The 25,747-nt window shown below is 44.2% G+C and overlaps 1 protein-coding gene across 1 annotated transcript in view; it reads left to right on the top strand.

Moving 5' to 3' along the window:
* The window catches only part of LOC141106754 (uncharacterized), a 227,636-nt gene that overhangs the window by 107,884 nt on the left and 94,005 nt on the right, over nucleotides 1–25,747 (top strand). Inside the window, exon 21 of the mRNA XM_073597681.1 lies at nucleotides 2,591–3,598. Within this exon, the coding sequence (XP_073453782.1) occupies nucleotides 2,591–3,598 (1,008 nt within the window). The remainder of the gene's footprint in view (nucleotides 1–2,590; nucleotides 3,599–25,747) is intronic.

Genomic DNA, 25,747 nt, shown 5'->3' with positions numbered 1-25,747 from the left:
ATTCGCACGTGCAAAGGCGAACGATGTTAGGGGGGGTGGCAAACAAACCCCACCACCAGGTCGCGGCTTCCCGGCTTCTTCTCCCCGCTATTCCAGTCTTAATACCTGCCTTCTGTCCTGAATGGCCGGGAGGAGAAGCCTGAAGACCATAGCGAATATTGATTCGCTAATGTCACAAGTGGGTGGGTGCTTTTTACAATTTTAAATATGACATGATAGATATCTATTTACTCAGCATAAAATCATAAATTATATTTTACAAAACAATTGGGTATTGTATTATGTTTGTATGCTCAAAAAAGTCATTAATCACTTCAGCCCCGGAAGGATTTACCCCCTTCCTGACCAGAGCATTTGTTCCGATACGGCACCTCATTGCTTTAACTGACAATTGCGCGGTCGTGCAACCTTGCACCCAAACAAAATTAACGTCCTTTTTTTCCGCACAAATAGAGCTTTCTTTTGGTGGTATTTGATCACCTCTGCGTTTTTTTTTGTTTTTTTTTTGCGCTATAAACAAAAAAAGAGCTACAATTTTGAAAAAAAAGCAATCTTTTTTACTTTTTGCTATAATAAATATCCCAAAAAAATATTAAAAAAAAACAAATTTCTTCCTCCGTTTAGGCCGATATGTATTCCTCCTACATATTTTTGGTAAAAAATTGCAATAAGCATGTATTGATTGGTTTACACAAAAGTTATAGCATCTACAAAATAGGGGCTAGATTTATGGCTTTTTTATTATTATTTTTTTTATTATTATTATTATTAATGGCGGCGATCTGAGCTTTTTATCATGACTGCGACATTGCAGTGGACACATCGGACACTTTTGACACTATTTTGGGACCAGTGACATTTATATAGCGATCAGTGCCATAAAAATGCACTGAATACTGTGTAAATGACACTGGCAGGAAAGGGGTTAAACACTAAGGGGCGATCAAGGGGTTGTGTGCCCTCAGTGTGTTCTAACTGTAGGGGGGGGTGGGCTCACTAGAAAATGACAGAGATCACTGCTCCCGATCACTGGAAGCAGGAGATCCCTGTCATGTTGCTAGGCAGAACAGGGAAATGCCTTGTTTACATCTCCCCGTTCCACCTCTCCGTGTCACGATCGCGGGCCATCGGCGGACATGGAGTCCGCGCGAGCGGCGGGCACACATGCACCCACTAGCCCACGATTTAAATGGGACGTACAGGTACACCCATTTGCGTAGCTGTGCCATTGTGCCGACGTATAGCGTCGTGCTCTGGACGGCAAGCGGTTAAAGTGTATTTTTTCCAAAGAAATTGGTGTATGGCATGACATAAAAAAATCGAAGCACCCACCATTTTATTCTCTAGGACCTCTGCTTAAAAAAATATATATATATGTTTGGGGGTTCTAAGTAATCTAAGGGATCTAAGCAAAAAAAATACAGATTTTTACATATATGTGAGAAGTGTCAGAATAGAAAAACAGTATAATTAAATTCAGCGCTGACTAATTAAATGGACGTATCAAGATAAATGCAAGCAGGCAAAAAAATACCTCAAAAGCATATAAGTATATAAAGAGTGCTGCGCAAATAAATGTCCTTAAACAAACATACAAAGGGTAAAAGTATAATGGCAGGATAGGAGGACAGGAACCACCGGTGACAGTATAGATATCTGGATGGTGACTTTATTCCCTCCACCGTTCTTAGATGGCCCCTCACCTCAGATATTCGACCTGAAACAGGTCACACCGCTTGTATGATTGGATGGATCAATCTGTATAATAAGTAATTACTCCTTCACCTCCTTCAACTCCCAGTACTCAGTAATTGGCAGATGATGAATATGAAATAAAAAGGCAAAACATAGTGTTCTCCGTAGCTACTTTATTTTAAATGATAAAAAGCTGAAATGAAATTTTGTATCACTCACAGAATACCGGCACTCCGATCCGAGTGCCGGCCAGCAGGCTTGTGATCGTGTCTGTCGGATGACCGTGATGAAGTCCCGCCCATAGGACGTAACGCGTACGGGGGTTAGGAGCTTATGACGTCACCCGCGGTCATCCGACAGACACGATCACAAGCCTGCTGGCCGGCACTCGGATCGGAGTGCCGGTATTCTGTGAGTGATACAAAATTTCATTTCAGTTTTTTATCATTTAAAATAAAGTAGCTACGGAGAACACTATGTTTTGCCTTTTTATTTCATATTCATCATCTGCCAATTACTGAGTACTGGGAGTTGAAGGAGGTGAAGGAGTAATTACTTATTATACAGATTGATCCATCCAATCATACAAGCGGTGTGACCTGTTTCAGGTCGAATATCTGAGGTGAGGGGCCATCTAAGAACGGTGGAGGGAATAAAGTCACCATCCAGATATCTATACTGTCACCGGTGGTTCCTGTCCTCCTATCCTGCCATTATACTTTTACCCTTTGTATGTTTGTTTAAGGACATTTATTTGCGCAGCACTCTTTATATACTTAAGTGTCAGAATAGGCCTGGTCTTCAAGTGGTTAAGGAAAACACTACAATAATAATTCAAGATATATAATCTCAAAATTCACTCTAAACATTGACTCTTTTCAAATATATCTTTCAGATAGACAACACAACAGCAGTATCTGGGAGAAACATCCTGTTATCTCTGCAGATGGTTTAACAGAAGATTATGACATCAAATATGGTTCCTCGGAGGATGATGATGACGATGATATCACATCTGAATCTTTTGAAGAAAGTCCCATTACTACCCCGAATCTCCATCCAGTATTTCCCAGTGGAGATCCTTCTAATCTCTCTGCACATGGGTGGGATATTCCTAGTAACTCCCCTCCCACCACCTATCATAAAGATGGTACAACCTTCTCGTGTTCTGAGGGTGGTGAATGTTTTACCCAGGGAGAGGACCACACCTTACTCCAAGGAGGGAAACCATATTCATGTCGCGAATGTGGAAAATGCTTTACCCGGAAGAGAAATCTTATTTCACATCTAAATTCTCACACGGGGGACAATCAGTTTAATTGTGCGGAATGTGGGAAATGTTTCCCTCAGAGGGCCAGACTTTTTATACACCAGAGAACTCACACCGGGGTGAAACCTTACTCTTGTTCGGAATGCGGGAAATGTTTTATCCAGCGAGTCCGGCTTCGATCGCACGAAAGAACTCACACAGGGATGAAACCGTTCTTCTGTGCCGAATGTGGGAAATGTTTTGCCGAGCGGTCAAATCTGAACGCCCATCAGAGTTGTCACGCTGGGGTAAAGCCATATTCGTGCTCGGCATGCGGGAAGAGTTTCCACCAGAGACGCTATCTTATTTCCCATGAGAGGACTCACACGGGGGAGAAACCTTTTTCCTGCACCGAATGCGGGAGATGTTTTGCCGACAGGTCGACTCTAGCCAGACACCAGAGGACTCATTCAGGGGAGAAACCGTTTTCTTGTGCCGTGTGCGGGAAACGGTTTACTCAGAAATCAAATCTTCTTACACATGAAAAAGTTCACACGGGGGAGAAGCCGTATTCGTGTTCCGAATGTGGGAAATGTTTTTCTAGAAAATCCTATCTTATCAGTCACGAAAAGACTCATAGAGGGGGGAAGTCCTAGAACTATACTACACAGGGGTCTTCAAACTTTCTAAACAAAGGTCCAATTTAGTGTCCTTCAGTCTTTAGGGGGGCCAGACTGTGGTCAACATCAGTTGGAGTAAACAATGCCCCATTTTAGTGTCAATGGGAGGAATTGTGCCACATCAATTGTGTCTTTGGTAGGAATTGGGCTCCATTGTTGGTGTTATTGGGAGAAACTGTACTTCATCATTGGTAGGAATTGTGTCCCATCATTGTTGTTATTGCACACAATGAAAACAGGAAAAAAGTTGCATTACTAAAGATGAAAAAAAACAACAAGCAATATTTTAACAGCCAGCATCAACAGTGTAGTGAACTGTGTAACAAAGTAAAAATAAATATATAAATGCAGCGCTGATAAATGATATGTGATATGGAAATCAAGGTAACAACGCATCTCTCGGGGATAAATGTGAAACTGGTGACAGCTTGTGGGTCAAACACAAAAATCAAAAAAAGGGCTATCAGATATATATAAAAAATAAATCTAAAATATCTGTAAAAAAACAACATAAAATGTGTCCGTGATAAAAAAAAAAATATATATATATATATATAAATATTCCTCAATAGGTGCAGAGAAATCCCGTGGGGAAAAGATGTGTGAAGGTGATGCCTTTTCAACCAGTGGGTGCAGCAGAACAGACTTCTTCATATAGCATTAACCGACATACAGCTGAATTGATGGAAGAATTGGGTACTCTTACCACAAAGGGTGGACACACTTACCATACGGCGGTGGGTCAGTCAGGCATTTGGATCAATCAATCCAGTGGGTGCTTGATAGAAGGTAGTGATGGTATAGAAATGCACTTCAATGGCCTCATCCAGAGCAGTAAGCGATGGATGGTAATAGTTAAGATCTCCAGCAGGGAGACGTACTTGCGCTCGCATGAAGTGGTCAGCTAGATGGAATATGCAAACTCCAAGGTGCAGCATATCAGATCATAAAAAAAGACAAAAAGGGCCTCCACAGGCTCAGCAACCCGACATGTTTCGGACAATTTGCCCCAGTTGAAGGACTATCTCAGCAATCCGAAACATGTCGGGTTGCTGAGCCTTTGTGCTTTTTTGACACCACGTGATTTAGATACATATATTTTATGTGATCACTTTCTGTACCCACCTGGCCAGGTGATTGTACTTTTTTTTTTCCTGATATTTTTAAATACATTTTTTCCATTGGATTCATGCACTGTGGAGGCCCTTTTTCTCTTTTTTATGATCTGATATGCTGCATCTTGGAGTTTGCATATTCCATTTAGCTGACCACTTCATGCGAGCGCAAGTACGTCTGCCTGCTGGAGATCTTAACTGCACCTATTGAGGAATATTTTATATATATATATATATATATATATATATATATATATATATATATTTTTTTTTTTTTTTTTATCAAGGACACATTTTTTGTTGTTTTTTTACAGATATTTTAGATTTATTTTTTATATATATCTGATAGCCCTTTTTTTGATTTTTGTGTTTGACACACAAGCTGTCACCAGTTTTACATTTATCCCTGAGGAATGCGTTGTTACCTTGATTTTTATATCACATATCATTTATAAGCGCTGCATTTATATATTTATTGGTGTTATTGCATCTGATTGTTGGCGTCATTGGGGCAAACTGTGTCCCATTGTTGGCATCATTGGTAGGAGTTGTCCCCCATTGGGATGAATTGTGCCCCCAAGGGCCGCATAACAGCAAGCAAAGGGCAACAATTTGGAGACCACTGATTTAAAGGGAAAGCATAGTTGGGGGGGGGGGGGTTGCTAAAATTGGAGCACTTCAAATCTGGTGCAGCTGTGCATGGTAGCCAATTTGGCTTTCAACTTCAGCTTGTTTAATTAAACTTTCACAATAAAACCTAGAAGCTGATTGGTTTCTATGCAGAGCTGCACGAGATCTTGCACTCTCCAGTTTTAGTAAGTCTTTCCCAGTGTGTTTTCAGTGAGCCCCTATAATTCTGTGCCTTATGAGTTCTTATTGAAGTGTTTACCCTAAACCAGGCATCTCCAAAGTTTCTAAACAAGGGGCCAGTTTACTGTCTTTCAGACTTTAGGGGGCTGGACGAGCCAGTGGGAGTAAACAATGCCCTATCTTTGGTGTCAGTGGGAGGACTAGTTTCCCATCACTGGTGTCAGTAGAAGGAATAATGTCCCATTGTTTGTGTCAGGAATAGTTCCCCATCGGTGTCCATGGAAGAAATTGTGCCCCATTGTTGGTGACAGCGGGTTGAATTCTGCCCCATCATTGGTGTCAGTGGGAGAAATTCTGCCCCATTTTTGGTGACAGTGACTCTGCCTATTCGTTGGGGTCTGTGGGAGGAGTAGTTTCCCATTGTTGGTGTCAGTGGATAGAATAGTATCCCAAAGGCTGGATAAAAGCAAGCAAAGGGCCGCAATTTGGAGACCACTGCTTTAAAGTAATTTTTGGCGTGACTTTTCACACTCTCGCTTCCATATTTTCATTATACAATATCTCACAAAAGTGAGTACACCCCTCACATTTTTGTAAATATTTTATTATATCTTTTCATGTGACAACACTGAAGAAATGACACTTTGCTACAATGTAAAGTAGTGAGTGTACAGCTTGTATAACAGTGTAAATTTGCTGTCCCCTCAAAATAACTCAACACATAGCCATTAATGTCTAAACCGCTGGCAACAAAAGTGAATACACCCCAAATTGAGCCCAATTAGCCATTTTCCCTCCCCGGTGTCATGTGACTCGTTAGTGTTACAAGGTCTCAGGTGTGAATGGGGAGCAGGTGTGTTAAATTTGGTGCTATCGCTCTCACTCTCTCATACTGGTCACTGGAAATTTCAACATGGCACCTCATGGCAAAGAACTCTCTGAGGATCTGAAAAAAAGTATTGTTACTCTACATAAAGATGGCCTAGACTATAAAAAGATTGCCAAGACCCTGAAACTGAGCTGCAGCACGGTGGCCAAGACCATACAGCGGTTTACCAGGCCAGGTTCCACTCAGAACAGGCCTTGCCATGGTCGACCAAAAAAAGTTTAGTGCACGTGCTCAGCGTCATATTCAGAGGTTGTCTTTGGGAAATAGCAGTAAGAGTGCTGCCAGCATTGCTGCAGAGGTTGAAGGGGTGGGGGGTCAGCCTGTCAGTGCTCAGATCTTACGCCGCACACTGCATCAACTTGGTCTGCATGGCTGTCGTCCCAGAAGGAAGCTTCTTCTAAAGATGATGCACAAGAAAGCCCGCAAACAGTAGCTGAAGACAAGCAGACTAAGGGCATGGATTACTGGCCTGATGAGACCAAGATAAACTTATTTGGTTCAGATGGTGTCAAGCATGTGTGGCGGCAACCAGGTGAGTGCAAAGACAAGTGTGTCTTGCCTACAGTCATGCATGGCGGTAGGAGTGTCATGGCCTGGGGCTGCATGAGTGCTGCCGGTGTTCTGCCGAGAAAGTTCCTCTCGGCGGATAAGGACCCCCCTCTACGGCGCAGCGTCTGCGCAGTAGGAGCCGGCGCAAATAGCCGAAGCGAAATAGAGAAGAAATCAGCTGTACACGGCGCCTGTATGCGGGCCGCTCGCCACGCTTCGGGCACGGCCTCGCCATGCTTCGGGCACGGCCTCGCTTCGCTCGGCACTTTTTTATTCCCCCTCTAGGTCCACTTGGATGGTGGGGCTTCAACCTGGACCTAGGGCACAGGCGCCGTGTACAGCTGATTGAAGATTTTCATCTTCAGCTATTTTCGGCGGCTCCTGGTCATTCGTACTGCGCAAGGACAGCGCTTGCGCAGTACAGGGGGGACCTTATCCGCCGAGGGAACTTTCTCAGCAAGACACCGGCACTGGAGTGCTACAGTTCATTAAGAGAACCATGAATGCCAACATTTACTGTGACATACTGAAGCAGAGCATGATCCTCTCCCTTTGGAGGCTGGGCCGCAGGGCAGTATTTCAACAGGATAACGACCCCAAACACACATCCAAGACGACCACTGCCGTGCTAAAGAAGCTGAAGGTAAAGGTGATGGACTGGCCAAGCATGTCTCTAGACCTAAACCCTATTGAGCATCTGTGAGGCATCCTCAAACGGAAGGTGGAGGAGCGCAAGATCTCTTAACATCCACCAGCTCCGCCATGTCATCATGGAGGAGTGGAAGAGGACTCCAGTGGCAACCTGTGAAGCTCTGGTGAACTCCATGTCCAAGAGGGTTAAGGCAGTGCTGAAAAATAATGGTGGCCACACAAAATATTGACACTTTTGGCCCAATTTGGACATTTTCACTTAGGGGTGTACTCACTTTTTTTGCCAGCTATTTAGACATTAATGGCTGTGTGTTGAGTTATTTTGAGGGGACAGCAAATTTACACTGTTATACAAGCTGTACACTCACTACTTTACATTGTAGCAAAGTGTAATTTCTTCGGTGTTGTCACATGAAAAGATATATTAAAATATTTACATAAATGTGAGGGGTGTACTTACTTTTGTGAGATACTGTATGTGGAGATTGGTAGATTAGCCACTACAATCACTTATGCTCCCTGCTTAAAGTGGACATTTAGATATATTTTTACATGCATGCTTGTTAAGTATCTGTGACACCATCTTTGTTCCAGCATTATACAGAGTCAGCTTCTACTTCTTGGACTGAGATGCCAGCTCAATGATGCAAATCCTGTTGCTTATGCAGTTTATGGTTGTGTTCACGATTATCTGACACAGATTATCCCCTGATGCAGCCTCTTACCTTGTGACTTGTAACAAAGTTATGGTATACGATCTGCATTATCAACAGGAGGAGGGGAGATTGAAGGAAATTCTTCCTGCTGTGCAGCAAATTGAGGTCAGTTTGCTGCAGTTACTTGATTGAAGCTTAAGGATTTTTTTTAATAAAGTGAATTTTTTTTTAATTTATACTGTTGCTGTATATTGTTATATATACACAATAATTCTGCGCTACCAAAAAGGGGAATAAAACAGCAGCTAACACAACCAGCAAGTGTAAACAATGTCAAAAAACAAAATAAGTGTAGCGCTAAGAAGAGGGGTCAAAAAATGGAGTCTATGGACTGACAGTTCAAAGTTTGTGTGTTAAAAGGAACATCCTTGGAGAAAAGATGAAAAGTCCTCTGGAACAGATCTCAACAAGAGTGTAAACCATCTGTGGAGGGAGCCCACACACCACCAATAAAAGTGAAAAGGCTTACCGGACTCGGTGGACCCAACAAGGCATACGCCAGGTGGAGTCAATCAGGCTTAGGTGGTGCTGGACTGCAGTTGGCAGTTATTCTGAATAAAGGGCAATGTCTCCTTCTCCATATTTCTGTAGCCCAGCACCTGGCTACACCTAGTTTTAAATACTGCCTGTGTCTCCCCAGAGATTTGTTTGTCCTCCTGTTCTGTTTGTCACCCATCATCTGGACAGGAACAAAGTTGAATTCTCCTTTATGGAAGCAAGACAGCATAGGAATCTGATATGTCTTAAAGTGTTAGATGCTGAAGATTTGAAATTTGATTCAACAGAGACTACAAAGCTGCTGTTATTGCTGGTTTCAACGCTGATCTGAGGGATACGTTCTACGTGTGCCGTACCCCATACCTTTGGGCCCGATTACGTTTGAGGAATACAGCCACGTGGAAGCCACTCCACCAACTTTGCCCTTCCGGGCCAACTGCAGTCCAGCACCACCTAAGCCTGATTGACTCCACCTGGCGTATGCCTTGTTGGGTCCACCGAGTCCGGTAAGCCTTTTCACTTTTATTGGTGGTGTGTGGGCTCCCTCCACAGATGGTTTACACTCTTGTTGAGATCTGTTCCAGAGGACTTTTCATCTTTTCTCCAAGGATGTTCCTTTTAACACACGAACTTTGAACTGTCAGTCCATAGACTCCATTTTTTGACCCCTCTTCTTAGCGCTACACTTATTTTGTTTTTTGACGCTGTATATTGTTACAAGTCAGGAATTTACAATATGCGGACTTGTAATGTCACTTTATCAGCCATGCATGAAGTGCATTGTTGGTTTACCAACATATACAATAGACTTAGAAGAAAGCAGAGCCTGCTTGTGCGTTGAGCAAATATGGCTGCTCCCATATATACATATATAAATATACACTAACAACTATTTTAGAACATTAACACAACCTATAAAATGTTCTTTAGGAATTAAAAAATATATATTGTTTAGTGTAAAGTGTATGTCAGAGCAAGGTAAAAAAAAAAAAATGCAGTATATCGCTACACGCATATTTACCCATATTTTACCCCTTTAAAGACAGACCCTGTAAGTACAATTGTCTGTCTGCATTCAGCTCCCAAGTACTCTTGTGTTCCATACACATGTTTTTTTTGTGGACTGGTCTCAGCCCTGCCAAGCTGTCTTTTGCTGAACTACTTAAAGGGGAAGTAAACCCACCAATTTAACAGTTTCAAAAAACAGTAACATTTCCGGCACGTGCCGGGAATGTAACTGTCACATTGGTTGTGCTCTCAACCAAAATGTCACACTATCCAATGGCTGGTATCATAACTGATCACGTGTGCACCATTATAGCTGTTGAAGATTAAACGGAGGTCAAGATGGCAGCTTCCTTGGCTGAAATTGATAGGAAAATTTACTTCCACTTCAAACCAGGGGTGGGGAACTGTGGCCTGCTAGCTGTTGTGGAATTACATGTCTAATGAGGCATTGCAAAACTGACAATTACAACCATGACCCCCAGAAGCATGAAGGTATTTGTAGTTCTGCAACAGTTGGAGGGCCGCGGTTGCCCACCCCTGACTTAAAGCGGTTCTTCAGTCAGTTCTGAAAAAAGTCAGCAGCTACAAATCCTGTAACTGCTGACTTTTAATAAACAGACACTCACCTGTCCAGGGATCTGGTGCTGTTCTCACCCAAGCTGGTTCTTCTACAGTATTCGGGTCACTGGCACCGGCATGTTAACTGTGGGCAGCGGGCTGCGACTGCTTGCAGCTTCACAACCTGCTGCCTACTGTACATGCCTGCGCTGCACTTTGTGAGTGGTCCCACAGTCTCATGGGGCATGTGACGTGTCCCAGAATGCTGCTGGCAGGGAGATGGGGAGGAGAACTTCCTAGGCAGTCCAAGTGGAAGCGGGTACCTGTCAAAACCAAACCCGCACCAAATATAGAGGAGAGGGGAGAGCTGAACTTCCCCTTTTGGGTGACGTTTTGCTTTAAATCCTCCCAATGTCAGATCTCTATAACATAGACACTAGGGATGGGCCGAACAACCCCCTGTTCGCTTTGCACCAAAACTTTCAAACATCGCAAAGGTTCGGAACCGAATAACAAACCTCATTGAAGTCTATGGGATCCGAACGTGAAAACTCAAAAGTGCCCATTTTGAAGGCTCATATGCAAGTAATTGGGCAAATAATGGTTATGGGGGGCCGGGTACTGACCTTGGGGACAGGTATCAATGAGCAGTGATTTATTGATGCTTAAAGTGAAAGCATAAAAATGAAACATTTCTTTCAGTATAATGCCTGGGGATCCCAGGTCTACCTGTAAAGTGGCACATCTGTACTGTGTATAGAAGCTGCTGCAGAAATAATTGCATTTAAAAAAACAAAAAAAATTACATTTTCCCTGCAAGCTTCTTTTATTATGTAGGCAGCAGCTTGTGGAGCCAGTCTGTATTATGAGGCCACAATGTAGTGCACTGGGAACAAACTTTGTGATTTTTTGGATAAATTCTGGTGTCTCTTCCACAGACTTTGGATAGAAGTAACAGGTGAGGAAAAATTGGTCTTTGGGTGTCAGTGGCGCCTTCACACCGTAACCCTATTGAGATACTCTTGATGAAAGCAAGAATTGGCCTTGCTGTCAAAAATTGCTATGATATGCAATTGTCAAACAGGTGCGGAAAAATTGGTCTTTGGGTTTCGCTGGCGCCTTCACACTGTAACCCTATAGAGGTGCTCTTGATGAAAGCAAGAATTGGCCTTGCTGTCAAAAATTGCTATGATATGGCAAACAAGTGCGGAAAAATTGGTCTTTCTTTGGGTGTTAATTGTGCCCATGAAACCTACACCAAAACAATTCTTCCAGATGAAATCAACACCCACAAAGCTAAGCAGCCTAGAAGTCCTGCAGAGATTCTCCAAAGCACGTCTCTTGACCAACAGAAGCCTCAAAACTATGTTTTCCACGACACTGTAACCTACCAGAGTCAGAAAAAGCATTAGATGAACTCCTCTTTAAGGTGTCCTCAAGAGATTTCATCTTCTGCACTTTCTGTGAGAACGGAATGAGTTCTGAGTAGACTTTGATAGTTTTCATTTTATTCGGGTGTTTTTTCCATTTTACGAATTAATAATAAATAATAATAATAAAAAGTTATTATTTATTATTATTAATTCATTATGTTCCATTTTTGTTATTTCGGATAAATTCGTATTCGTTACGTTCACTAAGAGCCAAATTTGAAATGCCTATAATTGAATAGTTAGTAATAGTTATTATTATTAGTTATTGTTTTAGATTTTTGGGTTTTCGAATTTCCGGATTTTTGTTCTTATTTTTGGATTTTCGTTCTTTTGAATTTTTGGATTTTCATTCTTATATTCGAATTTACGCATTTTTGGGAAAAAACAGCTTTTCGTTAATTCAAATATTTCCGAATTATTGAATTTGTCAAATTTAGTCAAAAAACTAATTCGGAACTAAACTAATTGCACATGTCAAGTTCTGAGACTTTTCCCTTGTAAGTATAGTCAAGGAGGGTTGCCAACCAATAGTGATCCTTCTCCTTTATGCCACGTATTCTTGGGTCCTTTCGCAGGCTTTGAAGCATGAGGCAGCCCATGCACAGCAAATTTGTGGAGGCATGAGAAGCAAACTCCTTGGGTCACTGAGGATTATAGTGTCTGGAACTGCCTCCTCCCAGCCACGTACTATTCCCAAGGGTTATGGGGATGGAAAACCATCTCTTACTGTTTGACGTATGTCTTCCTCTGCTTTAATGCCTCCAAAACAGCCAGAATCCTCCTCCTCCACCCTCTCTTCTTGTGTGTTTTGTGGCATAGGAATAATGGTGTCTGAATAAAGTGGGCCTTGAGAGGAAAGAAAGTCCTCCTCTTCCTCCCGCTGCTCTGCCTCAAGTGCCCTGTCCATAATGCCACGCAGAGTCTGCTCCAGCAGGAACACAACAGGGATTGTGTCACTGATGCATACATTGTCACAGCTCACCGCCCTTGTGGCCTCCTCAAATGGTGACAGTACAGTGCATGCATCTTTATGAGCAGCCATTGGCGTGGGACGAAAAAAGCCAAGCAGGACTGAGCCTGTCGTTGTGCCATACTCACACAGGTACTCCTTGATGGTCCTCTGCTGCATGTGCTGCAGCATTGCCAAAGTCGAATTCCACCTGGTTGGTATGTCACAAATCAGGCGGTTTACAGGCAGGTGGAATTCCTGCTAAATTTCAGCCAACCAAGCACTGGCTGTGTATGTCCGCCTGAAATGGCTACAAACTCTTCCGGCCTGCTTTAGCAACCCTGGGTACCTATTTAGGAAAAGCTGCATCACCAAATTGAGGACATGTGCCAGGCATGGCACATGTCTCAACTTTCCCTGTCTAAGGGCTGACAGGAGGTTTGTGCCATTATCACACATCACCATTTCTGGCTCCAGCTGGCATTGCGTGAACCACCTCTGGGCCTGCCCCTGCAGACCTGCAAGAATCTCTGCCCCGGTGTGGTTCCTGTCCCCTAGACACATCAGCTAAAGCAATGCATTGCACCTTTTAGCCTAACTCATTGAATAGTCCCTTGAACGCTTAGAGGGTACTTGTGGCTCATAGGACAATTCAGCAGAGGAGGGCATGGAGGAGGGGGTAGAACTGACAAATCTCACATCATCACCACTAGCTGTATGGAGACGTGGGTGCATAACAAGCTGTAGCACTTACCCCTGTCCTGCATCCTTTTGAGTTGCATGCAGAGTTACCCAGTGTGCTGTGAATGAAATATATCATCCCTGACCATGCTTGCTGGACCACGTGTCAGCAGCAATGTGGACTTTGTGGCTGACTGCCCTGCCCAACGATGCCACAACATTGCTTTCCATGTGATGGTACAGAGCTGGAATGGCCTTACATGAAAATAAATAGTGACTGGGAACCTGCCATTGTGGTACAGCACATTCTGAAAATTCACGAAAGGGGGCAGAATCCACCAGATGAAAAGGCAAAAGTTGTAGAGCCAGCAGCTTTGACAAGCTTGCAGTTAGACACTGGGCATGTGGGTGGCAGCGACTGTAATTATTTTTCTTTCGCTGCAGCAGATGGGGCAGAGAAAGTTGCCGGCTATAGTCTACAGCTGGTGGTGTGCTGCTCTCAGATGTGCTGCAAGGACCTGGGACACCCTGCGCTATACCATCATCCCTGTAAGTGGAGGCTGCTGAGAGGTCATGAGGTATAGCAGGAGCAGACTAAGGTGAGTAAGGAGGAGTAACAGATTTGCGGCCTTTTTGTGTGGCTTTCAGGTTCTCTTGCCAACAGGCTGAGTGGTGGGAGGTAAATGCCTTGTTAAGCATATTGTACCCTAATGGCCATGCTTGATGTGCTTGAGACAGAGTTTGCAAATTGCAACAGTGTGATCAGCTGCACATGTGCTAAAAAAGGCCCAGACAGCTGAGCTGTGGAAAGTGGGACGGGAGATAACAGCTCCAAAATGTGATGGAATAGGGTGGCTACACTCTACTCTTCCATGATGGCTGCCTCGTTGGGGTTGTGCCTTACCCTCACTTTCCTCCTCTGCTCTATCTGGCACCCAAGTCATGTCAGTGACATCATCATCATCTCCTCCATTCTCATTACTACTGGAGACAACTTGGCAATACGCTGCGGCTGGAGGAACATGACTAACAATTTGTGTACCAGTGTTCTCCCCTCTCTGTAGGCTCATGTTCCTGCCTTCCGAAACCTCAGAACCATCTGAATCAAGTAATGGCTGTGTATCATCAAGGAGCAAGTGGCTGACGCTGTGTTCAAATAACTCAGCTGACTCCTCCATGCATGATGCTGGGGCTATGGCAGGAATAGCTTTGGACAAGGAGGCAGGTTTAGCCACTCTGGCAGCTGCAGTGGACTGTGCACCAGTCTCTGCTTGGGTGATGGAGGAGGATTCCGGATGGTTTAGTAAGTCAGTCCACCACCTTCTCTGCATGCTGTGGCTGGATAGCACGGGCAACATCACTAAACAGAGGAAATGATGCCCTGCCTGAGGACTGACCACATCCACCTTTGCCTGTGAACACATACGCCGCTGGCCCCCTCACAGTGCCATGGGAACGTCTGCCTCTCCTTGTCCTCCCCGACATGATGGGGGGGATGCTTATTAACAAAATGTAATATAGATGTGGAAATGTGTACGTGGATGCACTTTAACCAATGGAAAGTGGTGTTTGGTGCACTTTAACTTGAATACTCACTACACAGACACACTCCACTGATACACTATAATATACTGCAGTAAAACTGCACTGACGCACAGAAATATACTGCGTTAAACGGAAGATAACACACTGAAATATATGGCGTTAAATTTGCAGTAATGCACTGAACTATACTGTGCTAAACAGAAGGTAACACATTGAAATATACGGCATTAAACTTGCAGTAACGCACTGAACTGTACTGCATTAAACGGAAGGTAACGCACTGCAATATATGGCGTTGAACTTGCAGTAACGCACTGAACTATACTGCATTAAATGGAAGGTAATGCACTGAAATATACGGCGTTGAACCTTCAGTAACGCACTGAAATATACTGCCTTAAGCATGTAGTAACGCACAGAAATGTACTGCGTTAAATGGCATATAACGTGCTGAAATATACTGCTTTAAGCGTGCACTACCGCACAGAAATGTACTGCGTTAAACAGCACATAATGCACATAATGGGAGCTTGTTGGAAATTCCGACCGTGTGTAGGCTCCATCGGACATTTTCCGTCGGAATTTCCGACAAACAAAATTTGAGATATAGATCTCAAATTTTCCCCACAACAAAATCCGTTGTAAATTCCGATCGTGTGTACACAATCTTGACGCACAAAGTTCCACGCATGCTCAGAATCGAGCAGAAGAGCCGCACTGGTTATTAAACTTCATTTTTCTTGGCTTATCGTATGTGTTGTACGTCACCGCGTTCTTGGCGATTGGAAATTCTGACAAGATTTGTCTGACCGTGTGTATGCAAGACAAGTTTGAGCCAACATCCGTCGGAAAAAAAAACCATGGATTTTGTTATCGGAATGTGCGATCGTTTGTACGCGGCACTACACTGACTGAACTATCCCTACATTCACACTAATGTAAAGATGAATGGTCGCACTACACCCACACTGAACTATCCCTAGATTCACACTAAACTGATATTCTACACTGACAATAGAATCAGAATAGCACAATATAGCACACTAACTGTCTAATAGCACTGAACACAGCCCTGTTCTATCTCTTTCATACTGTGGGGCGGGACTAACAGCAATGAGCCATGATTGGATAGAGTCATCATGACAGCGTCCAATCATGGCTCTAACAGTGCTCTGTGCCCTGATTAGGCAAAGCTTTTATGGCTTCAGCCAATCAGGGCTTTCAATGCACTGTGCGGCGGCGCAGTGCACTGTGGTCATTCAGCGGCCCAACAAACTGTCAAACACCCCGATAATTTGGTTGTTCAGCAAACGTGCGAACAGCCAATGTTAGGCCCCAACACATGCTTGGGCCGAACCATTAGCCCATCCCTAATAGACACTAATCATTCTATAGTCCAAGATAAGAACTAGAGAGCTAATTACTGTATATTTCAGATTTTCTGACATGGTCAACCTGGCACCATGTTACCTATTACCCCCTAAAAATGGGTGTAACATGCTCTAAAAGGTGTAGTTAGCCTTTAAAGAATTGCTTCCTACAACAGAAGACGTGGTCGGTGGTGAGTCCAAACACTGCTATCTTCAGCAGTAAAGCTGAACGAAACTCTCCTATCGTTTTCAGCCAAGGAAGTTGCCATATTGGTCTCTTTTCGATATTCAACTGCAATGATGCAGTAATGACTCCAGCCATTTGATTCACAGTTTGCTTGAGAGCACAAGCAATGTGACAGTTACATTCCCAGCATGCTCGTGAAATGTGGAAAAATCTCCATAGATGACACTTTCAAAATGTTTACAGGATAACAGTTTAGGGTTACAGAGGAGGTCTAGCGCTAGAATAATTGCTCTCGCTCACGGCAATAATTCACGTGTGGTGCGAACACCATTTACATATGTGTGTGCAGGGGCTGAGAGAAGCCCATGGTGTACGTGCCCCTGAAGTAGCAGTCCAGGGGTGCCTGTAACCTCTCACAGTGGGGATGCTCACTATGAGTTTTTCGGCACCAAGGTCACTGCACCATTGCACATTCTTTTCTCACCTGGCCTTTTGACCTGGACTGGAGGATTTTTTTATTCAGGCATTGTCTAGCACTTTGGCACTTTTTGAAGAACGTATCCACTTCCCCTCCGAGGAACATGGTCAGGTTCTCCCCCCCCCCCATCTGATCTCCCTTCAGGGGGGCCCCATATAGTACTTGGGTTGACCTTGCTTCGGAAGGCCTCCTGAAGAAAGGGGTCTGTCTGGGTTTCAGCCAGGTGGACCAGTGAGTAGCAGCCTTTGGCCCTGTATAAATGCATGTCATAGCTTCTTAACATTTTTTTTCCACCCGGATATAAATACATTTATATAGCTGTCACTGGTAACAATATGATGTTTCAAAATTGACCAAAGAAAGTCTAAAAGGTGAGTCCAGCTGTAATGATCTTTTGGTTTTTGGTATATGACGGAGAGTTAAACCACCTAAAAGTTTCTTTTAGGTATTGAGACTTCTGAGTTTTTATGAGGAGGTCCAACTGTGACACAACAGAAACCAAGACTCGTCAGATCAGGCAACCTTTTCTTATATCATCAGTTACCCAGGTTTGGTGAGCCTGTGCCAACATGTAGCCTTTCTTGGCTAAAAAAGGCAGAACCTGGAGTTGTCCGCGCTGTGGCTTGTGCGCTTCATGGTTTGGAGTGTTCAGGCATGGTCTTCTGCCCACCACTGCAGTGAAAACTGGTTGGAAATTTGAAGTCATGGAATTTTTTTGTTTTAGCTTAAACAAGTCTGGCCATTCTCTAAACTCATCAAACAAGGGCTTTCAGCTACAGAATTGACACTCAGATTTACCTTTCAAACCCTATTCTGAAAATCCCTATTCAATAAACTCTAGGGACCGTTGTGTGTATATTAAAAACAGTAGGTTTCTGACATGGTGCAACCACATCTGGTACCAACAATCCTTTCTTAGTCAGAGTCAAACCACACATCTTGCGCATGCTATAGTTTGGCTGACAACAACTGAACCTGTGGTTCATGCCTGCATTCTTCAGGCTGGGTTCACACTATTGCAAATTGGATGCGGAATCCCCGCATCCAATTCGCAATAGCAGGAGATTGTGACCAGTTCACATATCTCCGATGCGGCTCCGGTGCTAATTTGCACAGGAGCTCTGTGCGACATTTGGTCCATTTCAGGTACGAATTCGGCCTAAAATTCAGTCTGAAATCGGACCTGAAACGCTGAACCAGGACGCACAGGAGCCCTGCTGGGAGCCGCATCGGCATTAGGTGTGTACCCAGCCTTAGGTGTTGAGCTACAGCCACATTTTGGTGTTTGGCTATTTGTGTAAAGATGCACCTAATGATGTGGCCACAGAGTACATATAACAACATCTACACACTATATCAGGGTTTCTCAACCAGGGTTCCATGGAATTCTAGGGTTCCTCCAGAGGTTGCTAGGGGTTCCTTTAGCAATGATCAATTTCTGTCTCTCAGATAAGTTCCACTGACACCAATGATCTATTTAGCTATCTAAATCTTCCCAATGACCATAAATGTAAGGATCATTCTTCCCACTGACCATCACATGATTAATGTATCATGGGTTGTAAATATAGTCATTTTTAGCAGGGGTTCCCTGAGATTGGAAAGTTGTTTTAAGGGTTCCTCTGTGCTGAAAAGGTTGAGAACAGCTGCACTATATGGTTACAAAGTATTGTAAAACATCATTTCTAACATGTACAAACTGATCTAATACAGTGGTCTCCAAACTGTGGCCCCTTACTTGCCTTTATGTGGCCCTTGGAGTACCTTTCCCCCCCTGATACAAGACACTATTCCTCCCACTAACACCAACAATGGGGCATAATTCCTTCCACTGACACCAACAACAGGGCACTATTCCTCCCACTGACACAAACAACAGGGCACTATTCCTCCCACTGACACCAATGATGGGGCACTATTCCTCCTATTGACACTAACAACATGACACTTTTCTTCCCACTAACACCAATAATGGGGCATAATTCCTCCCACTGACACCAACAATAGGGCATAATTCCTCCCACTGACACCAACAACAGGGCATAATTCCTCCCACGGACACCAACAATGGGGCATAATTCCTCCCACTGACACCAACAATGGGGCACTATTCCTCCCACTGACCCCAGCACTATTACTCCCACTGACACCAACTATGGGGCACTATTCCTCCAACTGACACCAGTGATGGGGCACTAGTAAACTGACCTTTTGTTAAGGAAGTTTGGAAATACCTGATCTAATATAAACACAAGAATAAGTGTCCTCGATGATTTTTAAATAAAAGCCTTTGCTCTCTGCATAATAAACCAGCATACTGATATTTTAACATTTTCTATATTGTCAAAAGTTTTTTGACACCTGACCATCACACTTATACTTTTTAGCCAAAAGCTGGTGGTGGTTTTTATCCCCTCTTGCGATCCTTTGGAGTTTCTCCAAAGTAACGCCGGAAACCTGGTGGGCCAAATCGGCCATTAGTTTCTTACACTAGAGTATGGTGGCACCCCTACAAATAATTGCATTCAGGTGTTTCCATTGAAGAGTACTGTTAATTCTACAGCATACAACAACATTTTATATAATTGTGTGCTTCCAATCTTGTGGTAATGGTTTTGGGAAGGCCCTCTTCTGCTCCAACATGATTGCGCCCTTTTGCTCCTGCACACCGGCTCAATAATGACATGGTTTGTACAGCCCTGGCCAACAATTTTGAGAATAACACAAATATTAATTTTCACAAAGTCTGCTACTTCAGTGTCTTTAGACCTTTTTGTTAGATATTACTATGGTATACTGAAGTATAATTACAAGCATTTTACAAGCGTCAAATACTTTTTTCTTTATCGTACATCACGGGACACAGAGCACCATAGTAATTACTATGTGGTTATAGGCCACCTTCAGGTGATGGACACTGGCACACCCTAAACAGGAAGTTGCCTCCCTATATAACCCCTCCCATACCGGGAACACCTCAGTTTTTCGCCAGTGTCTAAGGTGTTGGTCACGAGTGAAGATGTGCTCTGAGGAGCTCCAGGAGGGATCCTTGCTGGATTTAAATAGCCTCCACAGACCGGATCCATCCAAAGTGCCACTGAGGCCAAGGTGGATGATACCCGTGCCTCATATTCGAAGCACGAGGTTTTACCTGTAACGCCTCTCTTTGCAGGGCTGGACCCCAGGACCCAGAGCTTTGGTCATGCTATATTACCTAAAGTTTTTCCTGGCGGGGTGCTATTACAGGTCCAAGGGAGTGGAAACCCGATAAAAAGGGACCTGGTCCTTGAAGGTTTGCTAAACGCAGCCCGCCTTGATGGGTGAAGGTTGGATCTGTCTGTTAATTCAGCAGAATCATGCGCGGGGAGAAGGTAAGGGAAGAAGCCTAGGAACTATAAAGTCCTCATCCTCCCCTAAAATGCCAGATATGGCAAGCCAGGGTGAGTCATTGGAAAAAATTGGTGGTGTAGCTGCTTCTCTCATCTCAGCCCCTGTATATGTGACTGAAAATGCCTTTTCCTCCACCCTGCGGGCCTAGAGGGAAGATTAGCGGCTTTAATTGCATCCTCCATCGAAATGGATAGGAAGCGTGTTAGATCCCCCTCCCCCACCTTAGACCCTTTGCAAGGGGAACAGTGGGTACAGGATGAGGTGTTACCCTCAGGCGATCAGGAGGAAAGACAAACTGATGACTCCTCTGCCGAGGAAACAACGGTAGATGAACCCTTTTCAGCCTCGTAATGAGAAGTTGCTGATACAATCTCTTATGGAGATGGTTCGTTCTACTTTCATGCTACCCCTAACAGAGTCTGCTCAAAGTTCAGTTTCTTCCCTGGGTTCTTTAAAACCTTCACAGCCTTTGCATGCGTTTCCTGTTCATGCATTACTAGAAAAGCTTATTATGCTGAATGGGATCACCCGGATAAGCATTTTCTCCCTCCAAAGAGATTCTCAGTTCTCTATCCCATGGAGGAGAAATTCACCAAAAATGGAATGTACCAGCAGTTGACTCTGCGATTTCCAGTGTGAATAAAAGTCTAACTTGTCCAGTAGAAAATGCACAAATGCTTAAGGATCCAACAGATAAAAGGTTGGAATTCCTGTTAAAGTCCTCTTTATCTTTGGTAGGTGCCGTTACTCAGCCTGCAGTCGCTGCAATAGGCATCTGTCAATCCCTAAAGGACCAATTTAGACAGCCCCTTAAAGAGGTTCCTGTACAGCAAGCCCGGGTTTTGGCCAAGCTACCAAGAGCATTATGTTTTGCCATAGATGCTCACCAGGCGTCCCGCCTTGCGCTTGTGCTAGTACACATGCGTGGAATCCTGTGGTTAAAAAATTGGTCAGGCGAAACACCATGCAAAAAGCTCCTGACTGGTTTTCCTTTTCATGGGTATCGGCTATTTGAGGATGATTTGGACAAATACATCCAAACGATTTCCAGTGGAAAAAGTACTCTTTTGCCAGTCAAAAGAAAGAATAAACACCCTTCATTTAAGTGGACTCTTTCTCCTGCGCCAGGGGCATCTGCCTCTAGGCAGTGGCGACGGCCTCCGCCGTCAGACTCTAGAGGAAGACCTCAGGGTCAGGCCCAGGCACAAAAGAAATCCTGGGGTCGGAAACCTGCAAAACAGAATTCTAAAGCCTCATTATGAAGGGGCGCCCCCCCTCGCCAGGGTGGGGGGGGGGGGGGGGGAGAGACTTCTGCAGTTCTCAGAAGTCTGGCAAGAGGAAATTCAGAACAGATGGGTCATCTCCACGGTAACTCTAGGGTACAAAATGGAATTTCGGGACTTTCCACCGTCTCGATTTCTGAGGTCAAACGTTCCCAAAGATCCAGGGAAAAATCTCTGTTTCGGGCACTAGACCGATTAATGGCTAAGCAGTTGATCATACAAATCCTCATAGAAGAGCAAGGTTTGGGGTTTTACTCAAACCTCTTTACGGTACCGTGTAAGATGTCAGACCCATTCTAGATCTAAAAAATCTAATTCAGTTTCAGAAGATCCGCTCCTTTTGCATGGAGTCGATCAGGTCAGTGGTTTCTATCCTACAAGGAGGAGAACTTCTGGCATCTATCGACATCAAGGATGCATATCTGCATGTTCCTATATTTCCTGCTCACCAAAGGTTTCTGCGGTTTGAGGTAGAACAGCATCATTTTCAGTTTGTAGCCTTGGCCTTCGGGCTAGCTACAGCACCCCGGGTGTTTACAAAAGTCCTGCCCCACCTCTAGTCAGGTTAAGGGCACAGGGCATAACAGTCTTGCCGTACCTAGACGATCTATTGCAAATAGACCAGTTGGTGGCTCGTTTGGAGCATTACATGTATGCATTACAACCAGTTACCTCTAAAAAGGCTGGAGTACTTGGGTCTGATCATAGACACAGCCCAGAAAAAAGTGTTCTTGCCTCAGGCAAAGATCAATTCCATAAGAGAGCTGGTGCGGATGGTTAGGTCGAAAGGAGATCCCTCCATTCGCCTTTGCATGGGATTGTTAGGAAAGATGGCGGCTTCATTCGAAGCAGTTCCCTATGCCCAGTTCCATTCGAGACTGTTGCAAAACAGTATCCTGTCTGCTTGGAACAAAACGGTTCAAGCTTTAGACTTGCCAATGCGGCTGTCCCCAAAGGTGTTCCAGAGCCTCAGTTGGTGCTCGGTATCTGGGAATCTGCAGAAGGAAAAAACCTTCATACCAGTTACCTGGGAAGTGGTAACGACAGATACCAACCTTTCAGGTTGGGGAGCAGTACTGGAAAAGACAACTGTCCAGGGACAGTGTTCCAGAACCGAAAAAGCCTTGCAAAAAAGGATGTTCCTCCCCTTTCGGCAGTCTTCATTCCAGGAATAGAGAATTAGCAGGCGGACTAAGTGAGTCGCCAGCAGTTGTTCCCGGGGGAGTGGTCCCTTCACCCCGAAATCTTTCTGGCTATATGCCAAAAATGGGGGATCCCGGATGTAGATCTTTTGGCATCCAGGTTCAACATGTAGTTGGTCAACTTTATGTCAAGGACAAGGATCCACTCGCAAGCGTGACAGATGCGTGGTGACCCCATGGGATCAGTTTTCACTGAGTTAGGCTTTATTCCCTATTCAGTTGTTGCCACGGCTTCTTTGCAGGATCAAGCTTGAAAGAAAAAAACGGTAATTATTGTAGCCCCAGCATGGACCAGAAGGTCCTGGTATGCAGAAATCGATCAATGGTCCCTTCCACTACGGCCAGACCTACTCTCACAGGGGCCGATTTTCCATTCTTCCTTACAAACTTTGAGTTTGACGGTTTGGCTATTGAAGCCCACATTCTGAAGAGACATAGTCTCTCTGGGTCAGTGATTTCTACCTTCATTAATGAAGCCGGCTTCAAGAGTTATATATTATAGACTCTGGAGGGCTTATGTTTCCTGGTGTGAATCCAAGGGTTGTCACCCTCGGAAATATAACATAGATAAAATTCTTGTTTTTTCTACAAGTACAAATGAAGCTGACCTTGAGTACTATTACGGGCCAAGTCTCGGCTTTATTGGTCTTATTTCAAAGACCACTTGCTTCACATTCTTTGGTCCAGGGTTTTTATACAAGGGGTAATGTGGCTTATTCCGCCAGTTAGACCACCCTTGAACCCTTGAACTTAGTTTTTTGTCGGTATTTGAACCGTTACAGCATACTCCCTTGGTCCTTCTGACAAGGGAAATAGTGTTTCGAGTTGCTATACCCTCTGCAAAAGGGTGTCGGAGTTGGCCGCTCTTTCCTGTAAAGAAGCCATATTTAATTATTAAGGTGGTTTTAGGTTTCCACCTAAGCCAAGCTATTGTCCTACCGTCGTTTTTTTTTTTCCAAAACGAGGGTCTAGGGTAGAGAACTCACTACATTGTCTTTATGTAGTGAGAGCGGTCAAAGTCTATTTAAAGATGACTGCTCAGGTCTGAAAGACTGATGTTTTATTATGCTGCCAGAGGGTCCTAGAAAGGGACAGGCAGTGTCAAAATCCACTATTGTTAAGTGGATCCAGCAATTTGTAATTCAGGCCTAATGATTAAAAGGTAAGATTTCACCTTTTCATGTCAAAGTGCACTCTACTAGAGCGGTTAGTGCTTCTGGGGCAGTGCATCACAAGTCTCCATGGTTCAGATCTGCAAGGCCGCAACTTGGTCTGCAGTCCATATATTCGCCAGATTTTATCAAGTGGATGTAAAAAAGGACATGAGGATATCGCCTTTGGGCACAGTGTGCTGCAGGCAGCAGTGTAGGTCCTCAAGTCTGTTGGCGCCCTACGGGTTGTGTCTCCCTCCCCTCAAATAGCATTGCTATGGGACGTCCCACATAGTAATTACTATGGTGTTATGTGTCCCGTGATGTACGATAAAAAAATAGGATTTTTATACCAGCTTACCTGTAAAATCCTTTCCTGAAGGTGGCCTATAACCACATAGTAAGTACTATGGTGCTCTGTGTCCCGTGATGTACTTCAAGAAAAGGATCTTACAGGTAAGCTGTTATAAAAATCCTATTATTGACAATTACATTGGCTTTATGCAGAGTCAATATTTGCAGTTGACCCTCCTTTTTCAAGACCTCTGTAATTCGCCCAGGCATGCTGTCAAACAACTTCTGGGCCACATCCTGACCGATGGCAGCCCATTCTTGCATAAATCAATGCTTGGAGTTTGTCAGAATTTGTGGTGGTGGTGGTGGTGGGGGGGTTCTGTCCACCCGTCTCTTGTGGACTACAAGTTCTCAATTAAAGTCTGGGCAGTTTCCTGGCCATGGGCCCAAAATTTTGATGTTTTGTTCCCACAAGCCACTTGGTCATCACTTTTGCCTTATGGCAAGGTGCTCATGATGATAGAAAAGGCACTGTTCTTCACCAAACTGTTCTTGGATGGTTGGGAGAAGTTGCTCTCAGAGGATGTTTTTGTACCGTTCTTTATTCATGGCTGTGTTCTTGGTCTAAATTGTGAGTGAGCCCACTCCCTTGGCTGAAAAGCAACTCCCCCACATGAATTGTCTCAAGATGCTTTACTGTTGGCATGACACAGGACTGATGGTAGTGCTCACTTTTTTCTTCTCTTTTCCGGATGCCCCAATTGGAAAGGGAATCCATTAGAGAAAATGACTTTACCCCAGTCCTCAGCAGTCCAATCCCTGTACCTTTTGCAGAATATCAGTTTGTCCCTGATGTTTTTCCTGGAGAGAAATGCCTCCTTTGCTGCCCTTCTTGACACCAGGCCATTCTCCAAAAGTCTTTGCCCCCTGTGCATGCAGATGCACAACAACTATAGGAGACGGTCCTGGTGCTTGCTGGAATTTCTTGGGAGCCCTATAGCCTTCTTAATAACAATTCCATGGGAGGAATAGTGCCCCTTCATTGATATCTGTGGGAGGAATAGTACCCCATCATTGGTGTCTGTGGGATGAATGGAACCCCATCATTGGTGTTTTGTGGAAGGAATGGTACCCCGTTACTGGTGTCTGTGGGAGGAATGGTACCCCATCACTGGTGTCTGTGGGAGGAATGGTGCCCCATCATTGGTGTCAGTAGATGGCATGGTGCCCCAAGGGCCAGATAAAGGAAAGCAAAGGACCACATCCAGCTGACAGGCTGCAGTTTAGAGACTACTGTTTTATAGTTTGCAGCTGTAGCCCCGTGTCTACAGCTACCATCTTTTTTTTTCTCTAGCAGTGAAGGTGG

Source organism: Aquarana catesbeiana, linkage group LG08 (assembly GCF_042186555.1).
Source record: "Aquarana catesbeiana isolate 2022-GZ linkage group LG08, ASM4218655v1, whole genome shotgun sequence".
NCBI lineage: Eukaryota > Metazoa > Chordata > Amphibia > Anura > Ranidae > Aquarana > Aquarana catesbeiana.
This window is presented reverse-complemented; position numbering and strand designations above follow the sequence as displayed.